The 15,301-nt window shown below is 41.8% G+C and overlaps 2 protein-coding genes across 4 annotated transcripts; both read left to right on the forward strand.

The window, feature by feature from the left end:
* Positions 1 to 2,622: 2,622 nt before the first annotated feature.
* tatdn2 (TatD DNase domain containing 2) lies at positions 2,623 to 8,270 on the forward strand. Of its 3 annotated transcripts, none has more exons than XM_052075378.1 (7): positions 2,623 to 3,097; positions 3,691 to 3,985; positions 4,153 to 4,476; positions 5,711 to 6,472; positions 6,548 to 6,675; positions 7,293 to 7,476; positions 7,605 to 8,270. In XM_052075378.1, exons 2-7 carry the CDS (start codon positions 3,701 to 3,703, stop codon positions 7,743 to 7,745), a joined length of 1,824 nt encoding a protein of 607 aa, XP_051931338.1. In that variant the 5' UTR covers positions 2,623 to 3,097; positions 3,691 to 3,700; the 3' UTR covers positions 7,746 to 8,270. The 3 variants fall into 3 exon arrangements, with proteins under 3 accessions (XP_051931338.1, XP_051931339.1, XP_051931340.1); XM_052075379.1 differs by having other exon boundaries at positions 2,624 to 3,097; positions 5,852 to 6,472; XM_052075380.1 differs by having other exon boundaries at positions 2,624 to 3,097; positions 5,951 to 6,472.
* Positions 8,271 to 9,104: 834 nt separating this feature from the next.
* ccdc174 (coiled-coil domain containing 174) lies at positions 9,105 to 12,820 on the forward strand. The gene is made up of 11 exons (XM_052075603.1): positions 9,105 to 9,230; positions 9,402 to 9,509; positions 9,588 to 9,688; positions 9,753 to 9,811; positions 9,897 to 10,050; positions 10,123 to 10,218; positions 10,304 to 10,434; positions 10,521 to 10,615; positions 10,891 to 11,035; positions 11,123 to 11,263; positions 12,014 to 12,820. Exons 1-11 carry the CDS (start codon positions 9,189 to 9,191, stop codon positions 12,628 to 12,630), a joined length of 1,689 nt encoding a protein of 562 aa, XP_051931563.1. The 5' UTR covers positions 9,105 to 9,188; the 3' UTR covers positions 12,631 to 12,820.
* The last annotated feature ends 2,481 nt before the right edge of the window (positions 12,821 to 15,301 follow it).

Below are 15,301 nucleotides of genomic sequence, written 5' to 3' on the forward strand. Positions count from 1 at the left end.
CATCGGTGTTAACCCAGCTCCAGACAATCAACCCTCACACTCAGTCGCAAGGTGGTGGTCATTTGAGGAGTTTTTTTAGCACACAAAGACACAGATGCTGTCGTCTCTAGGCCAGAAGAGAGACAACGGTTTCAAGAATGGACCTCCACTGTTCGTGGGGGATCCCTAACCTTAAAACCTCCAAAGTTCTTGAAAAAGGAAGAAAAAAACGTCAATAAGCATTTTCCATGAAAATTGGGCTTTCCACCCCCCATATAAAGTAAAAATATTGTGGGCGGGGGGGGGGAATCTCATCAAGAGGTGAATCTGCAGGCGGTGAACTGCAGAAGTCATCCCACTGAGGAAGGCTAAGTTTAAGACATATTTTTAATATCTTAATTGTTGCCAGGTTTTGCCTTATCATTAATGCTATGCTCATGCTCCTTCGGAATAAGTTCCATTTCCAATATGCAATGCTTGTCCTCGTTTTTTTTCAGTGGAACCCCGCTGTGGTGCCATTATAACAAAACACCAAAAAAAAAAGCCAAAGAAAAAACGAGTCAGTCCCTTTGTAATGTTCACTGACCTTAAGTATCGTATTGTTTTGTGTTTTTTTGTTATTGTAAAGTGTCCTTGGGTGTCTTGTAAGGCACTTGTAAATAAAATGTATTATTATTATTATTATTATTAAGTCTCCTAAAATTGTTTGCCTGATACTTTATTTTCGGGTTCAGGGTTGGGCTCTTTCAATTTTAAGGTTTCATAGTATTTGATGTCTGTAACTGCTGAGCATTGAAATGTATGACTTCTTTTGTCATTTAAATGTAGTTTTCCTTTTTATTCCAAATCTGACCAATATTCAGTGAGCAGACACTGTGTGTTAGGTTTTGTTCACAGATGCTATTTACCTCACATTATATGAAATATTAGTCAATATTTTCTCCTGTATGTGTCTTTATCTGGCAAAAGCTTTGTTTTCAATTACAGTTTGTTCATGTGTGACAGTGACAGAAATCTAATTCAGTTTTAATCATGTACCGTAAATCAAATACAGAGGTCAGTCTTACTATTTTATGCACCTATTGCACGAGCATTATCACAGAACGCATTTTTTTAACAAACTGAATTGTGTTATGCTTTATGAAAACCTTAACCGATTTCTCCACATTTTATGTGACAGTCTTATTTCAAAATGTAATCAATTCATGTTTTTTGGGCAGAGCCCAGGCTTGAATCTAATTTTAATATCTCAGGAGAGATCTGAAAATGGCTTTGCATCACCCTCACCATCGAACCCGATGCACCTTCAGAGATGCTGCAAAGAGGAATGAAAATGCCCCAAAGTGAGAACTGTCTTGTCAGAATTAACCAATCACAGTCAATGTCATGTTAAACGGGAGTCAGCTTACATGTCACCATTTTTAATAGCTTCCACTAAACCCCAAATAAATTTCAGATGTTCTAGTAGGCTTTCCTGACATTCTAACTTTTGAGGAAAAGTCTGAAGGTTTTGAGGTCTGACCGCTAATTCAAACTGTTCATAATTCCCTCCACCTTGTCTAAGGCCCCGGTTCCAGATGAAGATAAACAGCCCCGAAGTATGATGCCGTTCCTTTGGTGATGTCGTGTTGAGATTTTGCCAAACTTACCGGTACCTTTTGAAATTCTGTCAATTAAGTTCAACTTTGCATTCACTGGACCATAACAAAATCAAATGTGTTATGTTTGGATTCTAATCACTCCATGCCTTTTATGTTTACAAAGAACCACGGCAGGGGGTAAAAAATGGTTACTTTTATTAGGTAGCGTGAAAGAGGCTTCCGTAAACAAAGAATTAACGACGAGGGTGGTGCAGTGGGCAGCTTTCTACTGCTTTGGGAGCAGTTGAGTAAATTGCAATGCCGAGCCATTGGTAGGAACGAAATACACGGATTCGTTTACTCCACCTTCACATGTGGTGAATCCAGCCAAGATCGAAACCGGGGGCCCTCTGGTCAGCCGAACCATAATACAGTGGACAAGACCTCTTCCAGGATTTAAATTGCCCATTCATGACAGAGACTTTGAGATGACTGTGTGGGTAATATGCAGTATGTAGTCCACATCAATGTCTAATGAATGCTGTCCATAGGGGTCATTTTTTGAATGTTTGAAATGATAAACATCAAGATTTCTTCACTTACTGATAAAGGATATAGCCTCGATGCCTACAAGACAGTTCTGGGATTACCCAAACTCTGAGAGGATTTTAATTTCCCAATCCTGTGCCTTGTGTTTAACGAGTTTAATAAACTTTTTCACACAGGGTAACAGCAACTTTTTTTTCTTCCTTCAGCCCTTGCAGTTATTGCAACTTCTAATGCCGCACAATTCATTGATCCAGCATTTTCTTAAACATTTTAATGGCATAAATTTTAACAATAAAATGAAAACAATAAGTACTGCGGCAAACTACTTTATTGCATGCTTTTCATAACCTTGCAACGTTTCAATTGCAGGAAATATTAGTTTGAAAACATCTAACCGGAGAATACAAAACATTTATTCATAATAATCACAATAGGAACATTCATTCATCTTCCGAACCGCTTTATCCTCACTAGGGTCGCGGGGGGAGCTGGAGCCCATCCCATCTGCCTTCTGGCAGTAGGCGGGGGACTCCCCGAATTGGTTGCCAGCCAATCGCATGGCACGCAGAGCAGGATATTGAACAGGTTCAATATCAGGCTTCCGCAGAGCTTGGTGATGATCTGATCATTTGAATCAGGTGTGTTGCAACAGGGAGACTTGGAAAACATGCGGGACAGCGGCCCTCCAGGACCTGAGTTTGACACCTATGCTAAATGCTCGCACCTGTTCTCTTGACCAAATCTCGCGAGGTGCGACGAACACGGAACTCTGTCTCCATCTAGTGTTACAAAACAATATAGCCAAACAACGTTCTATTCGAAAATAAAACTTTAGTTACTTTATCGTCCTAAAAATCACTCCAAGCTTTTTGGGAGGTGCTGAATCACCGAAACGGACTGGACGCCGTTCACTATCGTCACAAATCTACGATCCCACCTCCAAGAGAAAAGTTAACTGTCAAAGTGTGTACGCACACGTTGATTTTCACGTGAGTACATACTGAATTTACAACTATAAATCTACTTTTCTTTGTGTTTTCACTTTTTAAATGTCATGTTTGCTTTTTAGGACACACGTTGCGGTAAAAGATGGCTAATGCCGAGCTCGGTGGTTAGCTAGGCTAGTGTGAGCCATACCTGAATATATTAAATGTTTCTCTTGTGTTTCTTCGTAAGATCCAATTTTCTGGTGGCTCTAACATTGCCACGTGGTAAAAAAAAAGAAAAGAAATCGTTGTCTTAGTCATTCTTACGTTACACTGCCAGTTGAATGTAAACCGTTAAGATGCTTTATGCTTGGTGAACCCTGTGTTGCTGAGCCTGCGATGGCCTTACATCGTCTTAGTTTAATTATGACTACTTTTCGGTCTAATATTTTGCCCGTTTGTAATCAAGTAACCGAAATAATAGAAACAACGCTAAAACTACACGCACTTTTTTGTGGAATTCCTGCCTGATTTTATAATGCTTGTGACTAGTCTGTGTTTGTTTGTTGACCAATAGAGTTCACTAATTCATATTAAGGTCGGGTTCCCCCATGGGATCTATCTTATTTATCTATTTTATCTATCGATATGTCTAGGTTTTCCAACATGGACAGCAACAGGAAAAAGTTGGCTTTTAAGATATCAAAGCATCAAACAGTCACCTCCCAAACTGTATGTTCCCGTAAAAGAGATGTAACACTCACGCCTGGCAAAGTGCTGCCTAAAGCAGATTTGCCCCTCACCAACTCCCCTGGACCAGTTGGCTTTGGCGAGCTCAGTCTCTACACCCCTAAGAGGAAAGCGGAGTCACCCCTTGATGTGGTTGCCTCTCAAAGCAAAGCTGAGCTCCGGAAGCGCACCAGGAAGTATTTTGAAACATTCACATCCCAGGTGATTTTCTGCACTGTGCTGTCTGTCAACTTGTTGAATAATTTATTGTGCATACATTTTGCAATAACAGACAATGTAAAATGAGTAGAAGTGCTGTTTATAGTGTTACATGGGAATCCCGTGACTGAAATTGCGAGATTTTACAGTTTTTTTTGGTCACCTCCCAGGACACTAATCAGCACGAGTCTGCACAGAGCAACGTATCCACTCTTCGCTCACAAGTTTTCATCAAGAAAATGGACAGGACACCAGAAGCTTTCGAGACCAGGGGATGGATGAGCACACCTACAAAAATTGGCACCAGCACTGGCTGCTCTGTGCCCCCTGTAACCCCCCATGCGAAGAGTGAAGAATGTAGTCAGGCTTCACTCACGACTAATTGCTGCTGGTCACCACAGCTCAAGATCGGCAAAGATGAGTGCTCAACTTCTCAAGCTGTTGTGGTTTCAGTTTGCCAAAAAGATGATGCAGTGCCTCAAGTCGGCAATTGGGTAAGTCCCAGTTAATCAAAAGAAAATGATTATTTTTATTGTCCTATACAGTGCTTATAAAATACCATTGGATTGGTTAGAAAATCTTCTGTGCCATTTCCAAGTCATGTTTTACAAGCTTATTGTTAGAACGTCTGCCTCACATTTCTGAGGTATCTGTGTATCAGCTTTGATGCCACCTCTCAAGACAAAATCTTTGCAGGACAACTGTTTGATCTCTTTCATGTTCATAAATGACAGAGGGGGAAAATGGTGGCTTTTATTGGCAGTGTAAAACGGTTCTGTGTAAACAAACAATTAACGATATAGTGGTGCAGTGTTTGACTGCTTTGGGAGCAGTTGTGTCATTGGTTGCTCAAGGGCCCGTCCGCCAATGCGGATAATCCGGCTCAAAAAACCCTCCATAAGCTTCAGCTGGTCCAAAATTCAGCCGCCCGCATTATCACACTCACGCCATACATAAACCATATTACACCTGTCCTCCAACATCTCCACTGGCTTCCCATTTTACACCGCATTCAATATAAAATCCTGCTACTCACATTCAAATCCATTCATGACCTAGCCCCTCCATACCTATCTGACCTCATCCATATTCCTACGCCTGTCCGCTCTCTTCGTTCCTCCTCCTCTGTCCTCCTCTCTGTCCCCCCTGCTCGCCTCGTCACCATGGGAAATAGAGCCTTCAGTCGCTCTGCTCCCCAGCTATGGAACTCACTCCCCGCTGACCTTCGTAATACAGCCTCATTAACACATTTCAAATCCCGCCTCAAAACACATCTGTTTCGACAAGCCTATTCACTCAGACCATAAAGCCATTGTTTTATTTATTTATTTTGTTGTATTTTTTCTTATCTTATTTGATGTAGTTTTTTAACATTGTACTCGTGATTTTAACTGCTTGTTGTAAGGTGTCCTTGAGTTTCTAGAAAGGCGCCCACAAATAAAATGTATTATTATTATTATTATTATAAGGGAATACTGCGACTCAATGCTCATTTATTCCACAAGCCCATATGCTGCAGCCAGTCAGGATCAAACCGGGAGCCTTATGAGCGGTTGAACTGTAATACTTTGTAAGTTTGAAAACAGCCTCTGTAATAGGAATAATCTATTGTTTGCACTGGTAAAACCTTAGACACAGTTGTAACATACTGTTTTAAATATGCAGCGATGGCTGTTTGAAAGTGCTCTATAAATACTGTTGACTTGACTTGACCTTATGACTCCGCAGGATGACTCCTATGACGGCGGGAAATGCCTGAGCCCGCCAGGGAATGACAGCTTTTGCGCTACATCTCCCTTTTCATCCCAGAGAGAATGCAGCGTGGACTTTAGGGATTTGAAGAGGACGATTTTTGTCTCAAACAAGCAGCAAGAAGGCAGAAGCCCTTCACCAGTGGCCCGAGTGGAAAGCGCAACTCGAAGCGCCAAGACTCTCGACCTCTCAGACCCCTTTGCCTTGCCATTACAGTCGGACAGTCGTGAAAGTGCCTCCTCAGCCACACGCAGGCAGTCATATGCTGGCTCTTCCGTCCATTCCCCCCGTTACTCATTTCAACATGATAGACCTCCGAAGCCAAGACTGTCCATGGATAAACCGCAACCCCCTTGGTCAAGTTACCCCCACAGCACCGGTGGCTTTATCGACACACACTGCCATCTTGACATGCTTTACGGAAAACTGCGCTTCCGCGGCTCCTTCGGCCGTTTCCGAAGTCTCTACCGCTCTAGCTTTCCGGCAGAGTTTCAAGGCTGCATTACGGACTTCTGCAATCCGCGGCTCATGTCTAAGGAGGCCATGTGGGAAGATCTCCTGGATGAGCAGATGGTTTGGGGTGCTTTTGGGTGTCACCCACACTTTGCTCACGAGTACTCCAGCGTTCATGAACGCAGCATACTGAAAGCCATGGGGCATCCAAAGGCCGTGGCGTTTGGCGAGATGGGTTTGGACTACTCCCATAAAAACTCCACTTGTATCCGCAAGCAAAAAGAGGTAGGGGAGGAATCGCATAATCTGAGTTCAAAATGAAGCTGCGGTGTCGTCACGGTTGTTTGTCTTGATGTGAAGGTGTTTGAGCGGCAGCTGCAATTGGCTGTGACCATGAACAAGCCTCTGCTCATCCACTGCAGGGATGCAGACGACGACCTGATGGACATCCTGAAGAAGCGCGTCCCCAGAGATTACAAAATTCACAGGTGTGTATTCATATAGTTTTGTTGGCTCTTGACAATGTACTACCTTCTTCAGGGATGTCCAAAGTTCAGTACCGTCCAGGGGCTATTCGGAGAACACTGCACTCTTTTATTTGTTTGTTTGTCCGTCCGTTGGTGTATTCTAAGAAATCAAATTCATGGCTTGCATCATAAAGTTGGGAGAAACTGTTGGAACATATAGGGACCTGGTTAAAAAAATAAAAATAAAAAAACACAATACAGTACACTGTTTGTAGAGCCTCCAAACTAGATGTAGGGCTGCATTTTATTGTTGTTGTCCTTTTGTTCTAGACGCAGTGTGCAATCAATTGGTGTGTAGCTGCGTTCGCCGCATCGCTTGTTGTGCGGCGGACCTAATACAATGCACTTTTTTTTTCTCCTCCCACTTTAAAAATGTTTAACTGCTTAAAATATGTTGACCTCAAGTATATTGAATTATTTTTAGCTTGCTGCACAAACATAAAATAAAGTGACTCTCTTATATTTTCTTGTCTGTGGCCCTTTGTGGAAAATCTATGGAGACGCACAACTACATCAACACAAACCTAACCTGCCTTTTTTTTATTGTCTGTATGCTTTGATTATTTTGGATTGTGTAGGCACTGTTTCACAAACAGCTATCCGGTGATCGAACCCTTCCTGGAAGCGTTCCCCAACTTGTATGTGGGCTTCACAGCCGTGATCACCTATTCCAGTGCCGTTGAGGCCCGAGATGCTGTCCGCAAAGTCCCTCTCGACCGCATCGTGTTGGAGACAGATGCGCCGTATTTCCTGCCAAGAATGGTAGGAAATGTGATTTATTTATTTATTTTTCGATAAATATTTTGATCCAAGCACCCCAAATGTGTTGCCTTTACTTTTATTTTTACTCAACAACAGGACGCATTCTTAAGTTTCTTCCATTCTGATAGGTGAATAAAGACCACTGCAGGTTTTCCCATCCGGGACTGGGCATCCATACACTGCAGGAGTTGAGTCTACTTAAGGGGGAAGACATGCCCACTATGCTCGCCACCATCCGAAACAACACCACTCAGCTTTATGGCATCTGATAATGAGCTTGAATGTTTGAAAAATCTGCTTTCTTTGCAGTTGGTTTCTTTTTGGCTCCTGACTAATATTATATGTATCTCAAGTTTTATATGTGCAGCGCGGCGTACATTTGGGCAATTGAATGGTGTCACATATGCAGTTATAACCTTAGATTGTTGTGATTTTATTGGATTAACATGTTTCATGTGGTCCGCTTTGGTTTGAAAGCTTGCCAAGTAAATTCAATGCTTGAATTCTTTCAGTTTTGTTTTTGAAGCAGCAGTGCCCACAAGAAGAGAGAGCGGTACGCCACAGTAGAGCATGGCGTGGAAGTGAAAAAGCATTTCACAAAGGCACAATATTGATTGGGGGGAATCAAGTACTGTCGCACTGAAGGACAAGCACATTTCCACTTTGAAGTTCCATTTTGAGTGCAGCAAGGTTTTGAAGAGAAATTGACAGCTCTGACTCATGAAAAACAGTTAGGGATGTGCCGGTCGACAGTTTCTCAATAAATACAACCCCAACATGTAGGTCAGAGTACACTTTGTTCTGTACGCAACAAATGTGCCCAATGCATGCGGCAACACATCCACCTCTGCTTTGATTTGCCTGACTCTCTCACCCCAGGGGGTAATGAGGGGTTTTGCAGCTTTTCTGTTTTCTGCTTGTTTTGACGCATCATGTGATAATAGATTTTTGTCTGTCACATATCATGCGAGTAATTTCCTGTGGCGGCCCCTGACTGAAAAGGAATAAGACAAAAGTTAAAGGGGAAAGACATCACCTTTATACAAAGTTCTGAAAGTGTGTTGGGGGAGTGGAATGGAACATGTTTTCGCAAAGATCCAAAGCAACAGACAAATTAGATGAAATAAATGCGTGTTGAAAACGTATTAGAATATCTAATTCAGAGCAAAGAACGGCCCGCTGGCTATGTATGACTCATTTCTGTTATTTTCCTGCAATATTTGTTGGATTATTATTTTTTTTAATCCTCTGATCAATTAACGATACTGCCTTTTTCTGCGGTCAACTGATTTATTGTAAACAGTGGAACACAAAATAGTAGAATAATTAAAAAAATAATTTAATTAAAAATATCATGGCCGTTAATTTGTAATAGTTTTACAATCATCAATCCTATGCGAAATATAAAAAATATTACAACTACAATGTTACGTTTTAAAATTATTTTTCTAATGATAAAATACGATCTATTATTTTACTAATAAAATGAGCTATTTTAAATACACATTGAACCTACACATTGAGGAAGCCATGAAAAGGAGTACAGTAAATCAAGATCTCGTTTTATAGTAGAATTAAAATTAAGGTGCAGTTGCTACGTATGACCACGAGTAGGCGGTAGTACATTTATCAACTAACAACTGTAGAAGAAGGTTAGAAGAGGTTCGTGCCCTGTCACGACAAATATCTTCAAATTTGACAAAGATTTTAGAATGGACAAGAAGAAAAGACCGTTTGACGTGACAGCGTCCTCGGTAAGTTGCACTTTTAGCAAGCAAACTATCGACATGGCGCGACGGTAAATGTCTCGAGAAACCCAGCGAACGTTAATTTTCATGCTAGTTTGCTAGCATTAAATTCGATTCATTTACGTAGCTTCAGAAACGGTCGAAAGTAGATTCTTAAACCTCTATGGCTTCTTGTAGCTGGTGGACCTTAAAGCGGAGCTGTACAGAAAGCAGGAACAATTTAAACAGCAAAGACTTGGCCAAGAAAGTGCTGGCACTGGACATAAACCAAAACCCATAGTTAAGGTACGTAAAGTGTTAATTCTGAGTTTTCCATGTTAATACAAGCTGTCAACTCAAGTTGTTGCTCTATTCACTGTGTAGAAGCCAAATGTATGGGTTAAGCAAAACTCTGGAGTTTCGGCAAGAGATGAGAAAGATGCAGAACAGCTTGCTGAGGAGCAGAGAACCTTGGATAGTGCAAAGTAAGTTGTCAGTACTGTCAGTAATAAAATAATACTGTCATTAATACTTTTTGTTATTTATTAGGAGCAAGCTAGAGGAAAAAGCCAAACTCTATGAACAGATGACTAAAGGAAATTTTCCAGGTCAGAAATGAGTGGTACGCCACCTACTGTATGTGTGATCTTAATTGCAAAAAAAAAATGTTAATTGCATTAACCTTGTTCTCAGATGAAGAAACGGAGGGGTTGTACCTGGTGGATTTTGCGCAAAAGATTATTGACAGAAAAAGAGAAACGCAAATACAGAAGGATGCTGACAGCGAGGAGGAGGAAAGAGCCAGATTGTCCCCTGTTCCTCCTCCCCAGAACCCAGATGAAGAATGGTATTATTCATGATTATAATGTTGACCAGTTAAGTCGTGAAAAGTAAACTGTTTTTCTTTGTTCTGCTGTAGGGTGGACTTTGTGGATGCTTTGGGACGATCGCGAAGGTGTATGAAGAAAGACTTGCCAGATTTTATGAAAATGGACTACAACTTCAAAGGAACTGGGTAATTAAATCAAGCTTGATTTATTTATTTATTTTTGGTGGGGGGGGCATAGATGGTAAGATGAGAATGTGTTTGTTCCCTTTAGAAAAGTCTCTGCTGACTTGCTGTCAGAGGATATGCGGAGAGAGCTGCAGAGGCAAGAGTGGGAGCGAGAAGAGGAGGAAGCCATGAAGAAGCCCGTTGGACCCGTCCACTACGAGAACATCAGGGCTCAAGGTTAGCTTTCGTTGGGGATCCACTGGAATACGCAAGTGGAAATGGAAATTCACCTTCACTTTTGTGCTTTTTGTGTCATCTTGCAGAGGCTCGGGAGCTTGGCGTGGGCTACTTTGCCTTCTCTCACGATGAGGAGGATCGCAGAAAGCAGAGGGAGACTCTGGACATGCTCAGGGACCAGGTGAGCCGCTTATTTTAATATCCATTCTTTTCATGTACTGTTGGCAGGGTCACTCTTGTGGTACATGAAGAATTACGGTCTTTAAGTCATACGTTTGACCTTTTTAAATACATGATTTTTTTTTTCAATTGTGTTACATTTTTACAAAATATTAAGGATATTTGTTTATCCAAAGAAAAAAACCCCAACAACCTCAACCCACTTGAAAAATACCAGTGTGTAAATAAATAAGCCTAGTATGCTCCCCTGAAATGGATGACCGTCCCCTTTTTCAGACGACTGACCAGCGGAGCAAGAGAGAGCGACTGAAAGAGAAAAAGAAGGCCATCCTACAGGCCCGGTTGGCCAAAATAAAGCAGAGGAAACTAAAGGCAAAGGGGGGTGTGGCAGAGGAAGAGCAGCTCGAGGAGGAGAACGAAGGTTCAAATCCACCACAACGTCACATTCTGTTTTCTCCTTTCGTTTCATTTGGTAATACACTTGTTTGTGTGGTTATGATGACTGAAGATGAGGACGTGACGGCACTCTCACCTCCGCCGCATGATCCACCAGAGGTCAGCAGAGTGAAAAAAGTGGAAGTGGAGATTCAGGAAAGAAGGGACACCAAACCTGGAGTCCCTCATGTCCGAGAGTGGGACAGAGGCAAAGGTATGTTGGTGTATCACTGTCATGCGATAAAATGCTTTTAAAGTATATCATGAATAATAAAACCGCAAAGGCGTCGAAGAAATCAAAATATGTTGATAAGCAAAATATTTTAACAGAAGTATATTTCACTTTCCGCCGGTTGAAAAAAGATCCGCATGGACACATGCAAAAAAAACACTTTTACACCAAACATTTTTGTTTCAAGCACATTTTGGCCAATATGAATCAGTGTCAGTTTACTTACTTATGCATTGCGTTGTCAAAATTCTTACACGCACATCATGTTTAAAGTTCGAGAGACAAAATGAATGGATAGATGCATTTTTTTAAATCACCTCTGTATGTTACTACTCGCAATTGTGCCATTGCTTGAAGTGAAATACATGTAAGGCGATAACATACATGACGAAACGTTGCACGTTTCCGACGAAACGGGACTCAAAAGTCAGTTTTAATCTTGAAATAAACACAGAAGGCGGTTTTCCAAAAGCTCAGTTTTTAAGGACAAAAAGCTAAATTACATACGAAAATGTGCCTCTGTGTGTGGATGAAACTTATTATGGTATTAAAAAAAAAAAGGTAAACATCAACTGCTTTAGAAAGTACTCCACTGATTGGCAGGAAAAAAGCTAACCACCATCCGAAACATTCAAAGAAACGTTATTAGCATTTGCGCCCCCAATCACAATTCAACTCGCGTGTCTTTCCGACTTTGTCACACGTCATTCCACTTTTTTTTTTGTATTCCAGAGTCCATGTTCAGTGAGTGGAAAAGCCGGCGTCAGTCGGAGAGAGAGTCTGAGTTTGCACCTCCCTCCATGTACTTTACCGACCAGAAGCGCCCTAGACCGGCAAAGACACAAATACCTGAGAAGAAAAATCCCGAAATGTCCTTCTTGCGGACACAGGCCCCAGCTGTGAACACTGAAAACCAGGATGATGAATCACGCACTCTCCCTGCAGCCGCCCCCACACATCTTCCGCCACCACAAAATCCCCCAGTCCAGCCGCAGCCTCCGCCACCATGTTGCCCGCCAGTTTCCCCTGCCAATCTCCAGTACCTCCCTCCTCCTTTTTACCCTCCATTTACTCCTCCACACTTTATATGCCCACCTTACCCATTTCCTCACTTCCCCGCCCACTACCAAAATCAATATCCCCCTCAGTGTCCGCCTCCAATGCCGAGCCAGTTCCAACCCCAGGTGCACCCTCAACCAATTGTGACCAACCAGCCCCAGGTCCCCCCCCAACCCAGCGAGCCCAGCCAGCCTGAGCCAACTCCCAAAGCAACAGAACCCGAGCAGCCACCTATAGCCCCCTCCCAAAGTTTGGACGACATACTCTCCTTCTACAGGAACGCCACCTGATACCTGTGTGGATAAAAAAGGTAATTTGTTATTCAAAAAAAAAAAAATCAACTGTCACAAACATGAGGAGCAACAATATTTCCCTCAAAGGACAATTAGCACACTTTACCCAATGTGCCATTTAGGGCCATTGTGAAATATTACACTTGTGTGGTTTAAAGATTTAATAAATAAGACATATTTGCTATAATCGTGACTTGGTTCTTATCTGAGAATACACATGCAGGACAACTTCAAATATGCTTTGCGTGCCACTTTAGCAGGTAGTACACATGCACAGTCCAATAATAGAAGAGCTGTGCCTTGACGTACAAATAGGACAACATTGTTGAATACTGTTACAAATTGTAATCACAGTTAACCTAGTAAAATATGAAAGCAATACTTCAATCAGAACTTACTGTCGCATTTTCATCTTTGTAAAGGTGCGATTTTTGCGAAGATGATGCATGTGTGGACTTCTGAGATATATACCCTACAATTGACTGGGGTGTATTGCACCTCTTATCTAAAGTTGGCTAGGAATGGGCTCCAGCTCCGCAAACCTAATGAGGACAAAACACAGGAGAATGTCTTTCTGACGAGACCAGTGAATACCTGTTAAACCAAAAACCACTAGATGGTGCTGCTATCAAAATGTTAGTTACAATACTGTACTGCAGTGGTTTTGGAAAAAAAAAGCAGGGATTCAAACTTTCAGTATGACATGTCATGAATATCAGTCAAGATCACCATAACGGGCACTCATCTAAAAGTTGAGATTTTTTTCCATTGACCTTAATTTTCACTGTAGTATGCAAATATTGTGCTGTTCGATATACATATTGGTCAAGGTGCCGCACTTTTATTATTACTGTTCATATTTTTTTATATGGGATAAATTATTAACCCCAAGCAGACATTGAACATGCAAACAGTAATATATAAGGTGGAGATTTTTACTTATTAATATTGGATGAGCACATGGTGAATTGCTACATTTTCACCATGACTGGGGGATTCTGATGACTGCACCAAACACATTTTGTCGTCATCTTAGCGTTGATGTTGTCACACTGCCAATCAAAAAAAGCACTCCAATAGCTTGTGTGATGGCCAATGTGGGTCTATACTGTAACCACGTCACGCTGTGTGTTTCACCTATTTTTGGTGATTGTCTCAATAAAAGACGATTGCCTGCCATACAACATCCACATCGAGCACACGACAGAAACGGCACTCTCACCCATTACCGAACTGATAACGCATGTGACAGTCAGCCATGCTGACTGGCCACTTTAGTGCACGGAATGACTTTTATGTGAGGGTGGGTGTCGTGACAGAAGCCCTCCCCACCATTTCTCTCGCCTTGCCACCATACGGATGTCCACGCATGGAAGTGTCACTTTAATCGGAGCAAGACTACTTGCTTTTTTTTCATAATGGAAAACAAAATTTCAAAAAAACAAGCGTCAGCATATGCGAGCCTCTCAGGACGCAGTGTCCACTGCACAAACATTTTTATCATGTTAATTTAATCGTATTCGAGCAGCTCTTTGTGGGTCGGCTCCTTGTCATATTGACTCTGTTCTGATGACAATTAAATCAGGGGTCGGCAACCCAAAATGTTGAAAAAGCCATATTGGACCAAAAAAGCGAAAAACAAATATGTCTAAAATAAAAGCCTTATAATGAAGGCATCACATCGACTGTACATTCGCTATGTTAGCCTCCTATCAAAATGACTAAAATGCCTTTTGTTCGATCAACCAACCTCCCGCGATCGACCTGTTACCGCATACGCACGCACTTATACACGCATGCCAAAATGAGCAACAGCCATAACGGCCGCTAAGATGAACGAGGCATGGGACGAACTTTTGCAGCGTGTCAACTATCGTAGCTAACGTGTACCGTTTAAAAATGCTTCTCTCGGCCCTCCGGATTCTCATTCTTTGCCAGTACTATGGGTGAATTGTACATAAAACGTTTTTTTTTTAAAATATTTTTTTTTTTAACAACAGCCACCCGCCTGGCATCCCGTCCTGCTAATAGAAACGTGTGTCGCAGGTTATGACGCAAATCTTTGTTGACAGAAATGTTGAAATGTAATATTTATTCTACACATTTTTCCAGCATTGGAAAACATTAAGAATGTTTGTATCATGTGTCATGTAAAAATTCCCTCCCCAATCTTTTTCCTTTTTCAAGAGTTTTTGAAAAAGCTCCAAAGGAGCCACTCGGGTGGCGCATGCAGCTCCAGATCCGCAGGTTGCCAACCCCCGAACCAAATGTTAATATGGGGAGGATGAGTGTTTACCACCGCCCATTTTACCACACGTGGAACCACACATGGGGTGACATTTTGAGCCACTGGACTTGACTGAAGTATCTTGGAGGCTGTGCATATGACGTGAATACCGCACAAGCATACGCGAACCTGATTTGAAAACTATCGGCTTTCTTTAAGAGACCCATCTCTTCATATCCCGGGGCGCTTTTTGTAAATGTGTTTGTTGCCTCAATATGCTTGATTTAACCAGTTGAGTCTTAATGACCTATTATCCCTAATGGCACTTTCCGTATACCCTCCACTTGTTTTTATGTTCATGGCTTGCAATTCACGAAGGAATCCTAAATTGTTCCAAAAAACCGATAATGTATTTTGGTCTTCAATTGGCTGCCTTGTAAA

Source organism: Hippocampus zosterae, chromosome 9, assembly GCF_025434085.1.
Source record: "Hippocampus zosterae strain Florida chromosome 9, ASM2543408v3, whole genome shotgun sequence".
In the NCBI taxonomy this organism is placed as follows: domain Eukaryota; kingdom Metazoa; phylum Chordata; class Actinopteri; order Syngnathiformes; family Syngnathidae; genus Hippocampus; species Hippocampus zosterae.

Bases quoted from the DNA above. Each gene is read 5' to 3' on its own strand.
- tatdn2 (XM_052075378.1), top strand. From the start codon at position 3,701: ATGGACAGCAACAGGAAAAAGTTGGCTTTTAAGATATCAAAGCATCAA. The intron at 4,477-5,710 runs GTAAGTCCCAGT...ATGACTCCGCAG, and splicing joins TGCCTCAAGTCGGCAATTGG to GATGACTCCTATGACGGCGG. The intron at 6,676-7,292 runs GTGTGTATTCAT...TGGATTGTGTAG, and splicing joins AGAGATTACAAAATTCACAG to GCACTGTTTCACAAACAGCT.
- ccdc174 (XM_052075603.1), top strand. From the start codon at position 9,189: ATGGACAAGAAGAAAAGACCGTTTGACGTGACAGCGTCCTCG. The intron at 9,510-9,587 runs GTACGTAAAGTG...TTCACTGTGTAG, and splicing joins AACCAAAACCCATAGTTAAG to AAGCCAAATGTATGGGTTAA. The intron at 10,219-10,303 runs GTAATTAAATCA...TGTTCCCTTTAG, and splicing joins TACAACTTCAAAGGAACTGG to AAAAGTCTCTGCTGACTTGC.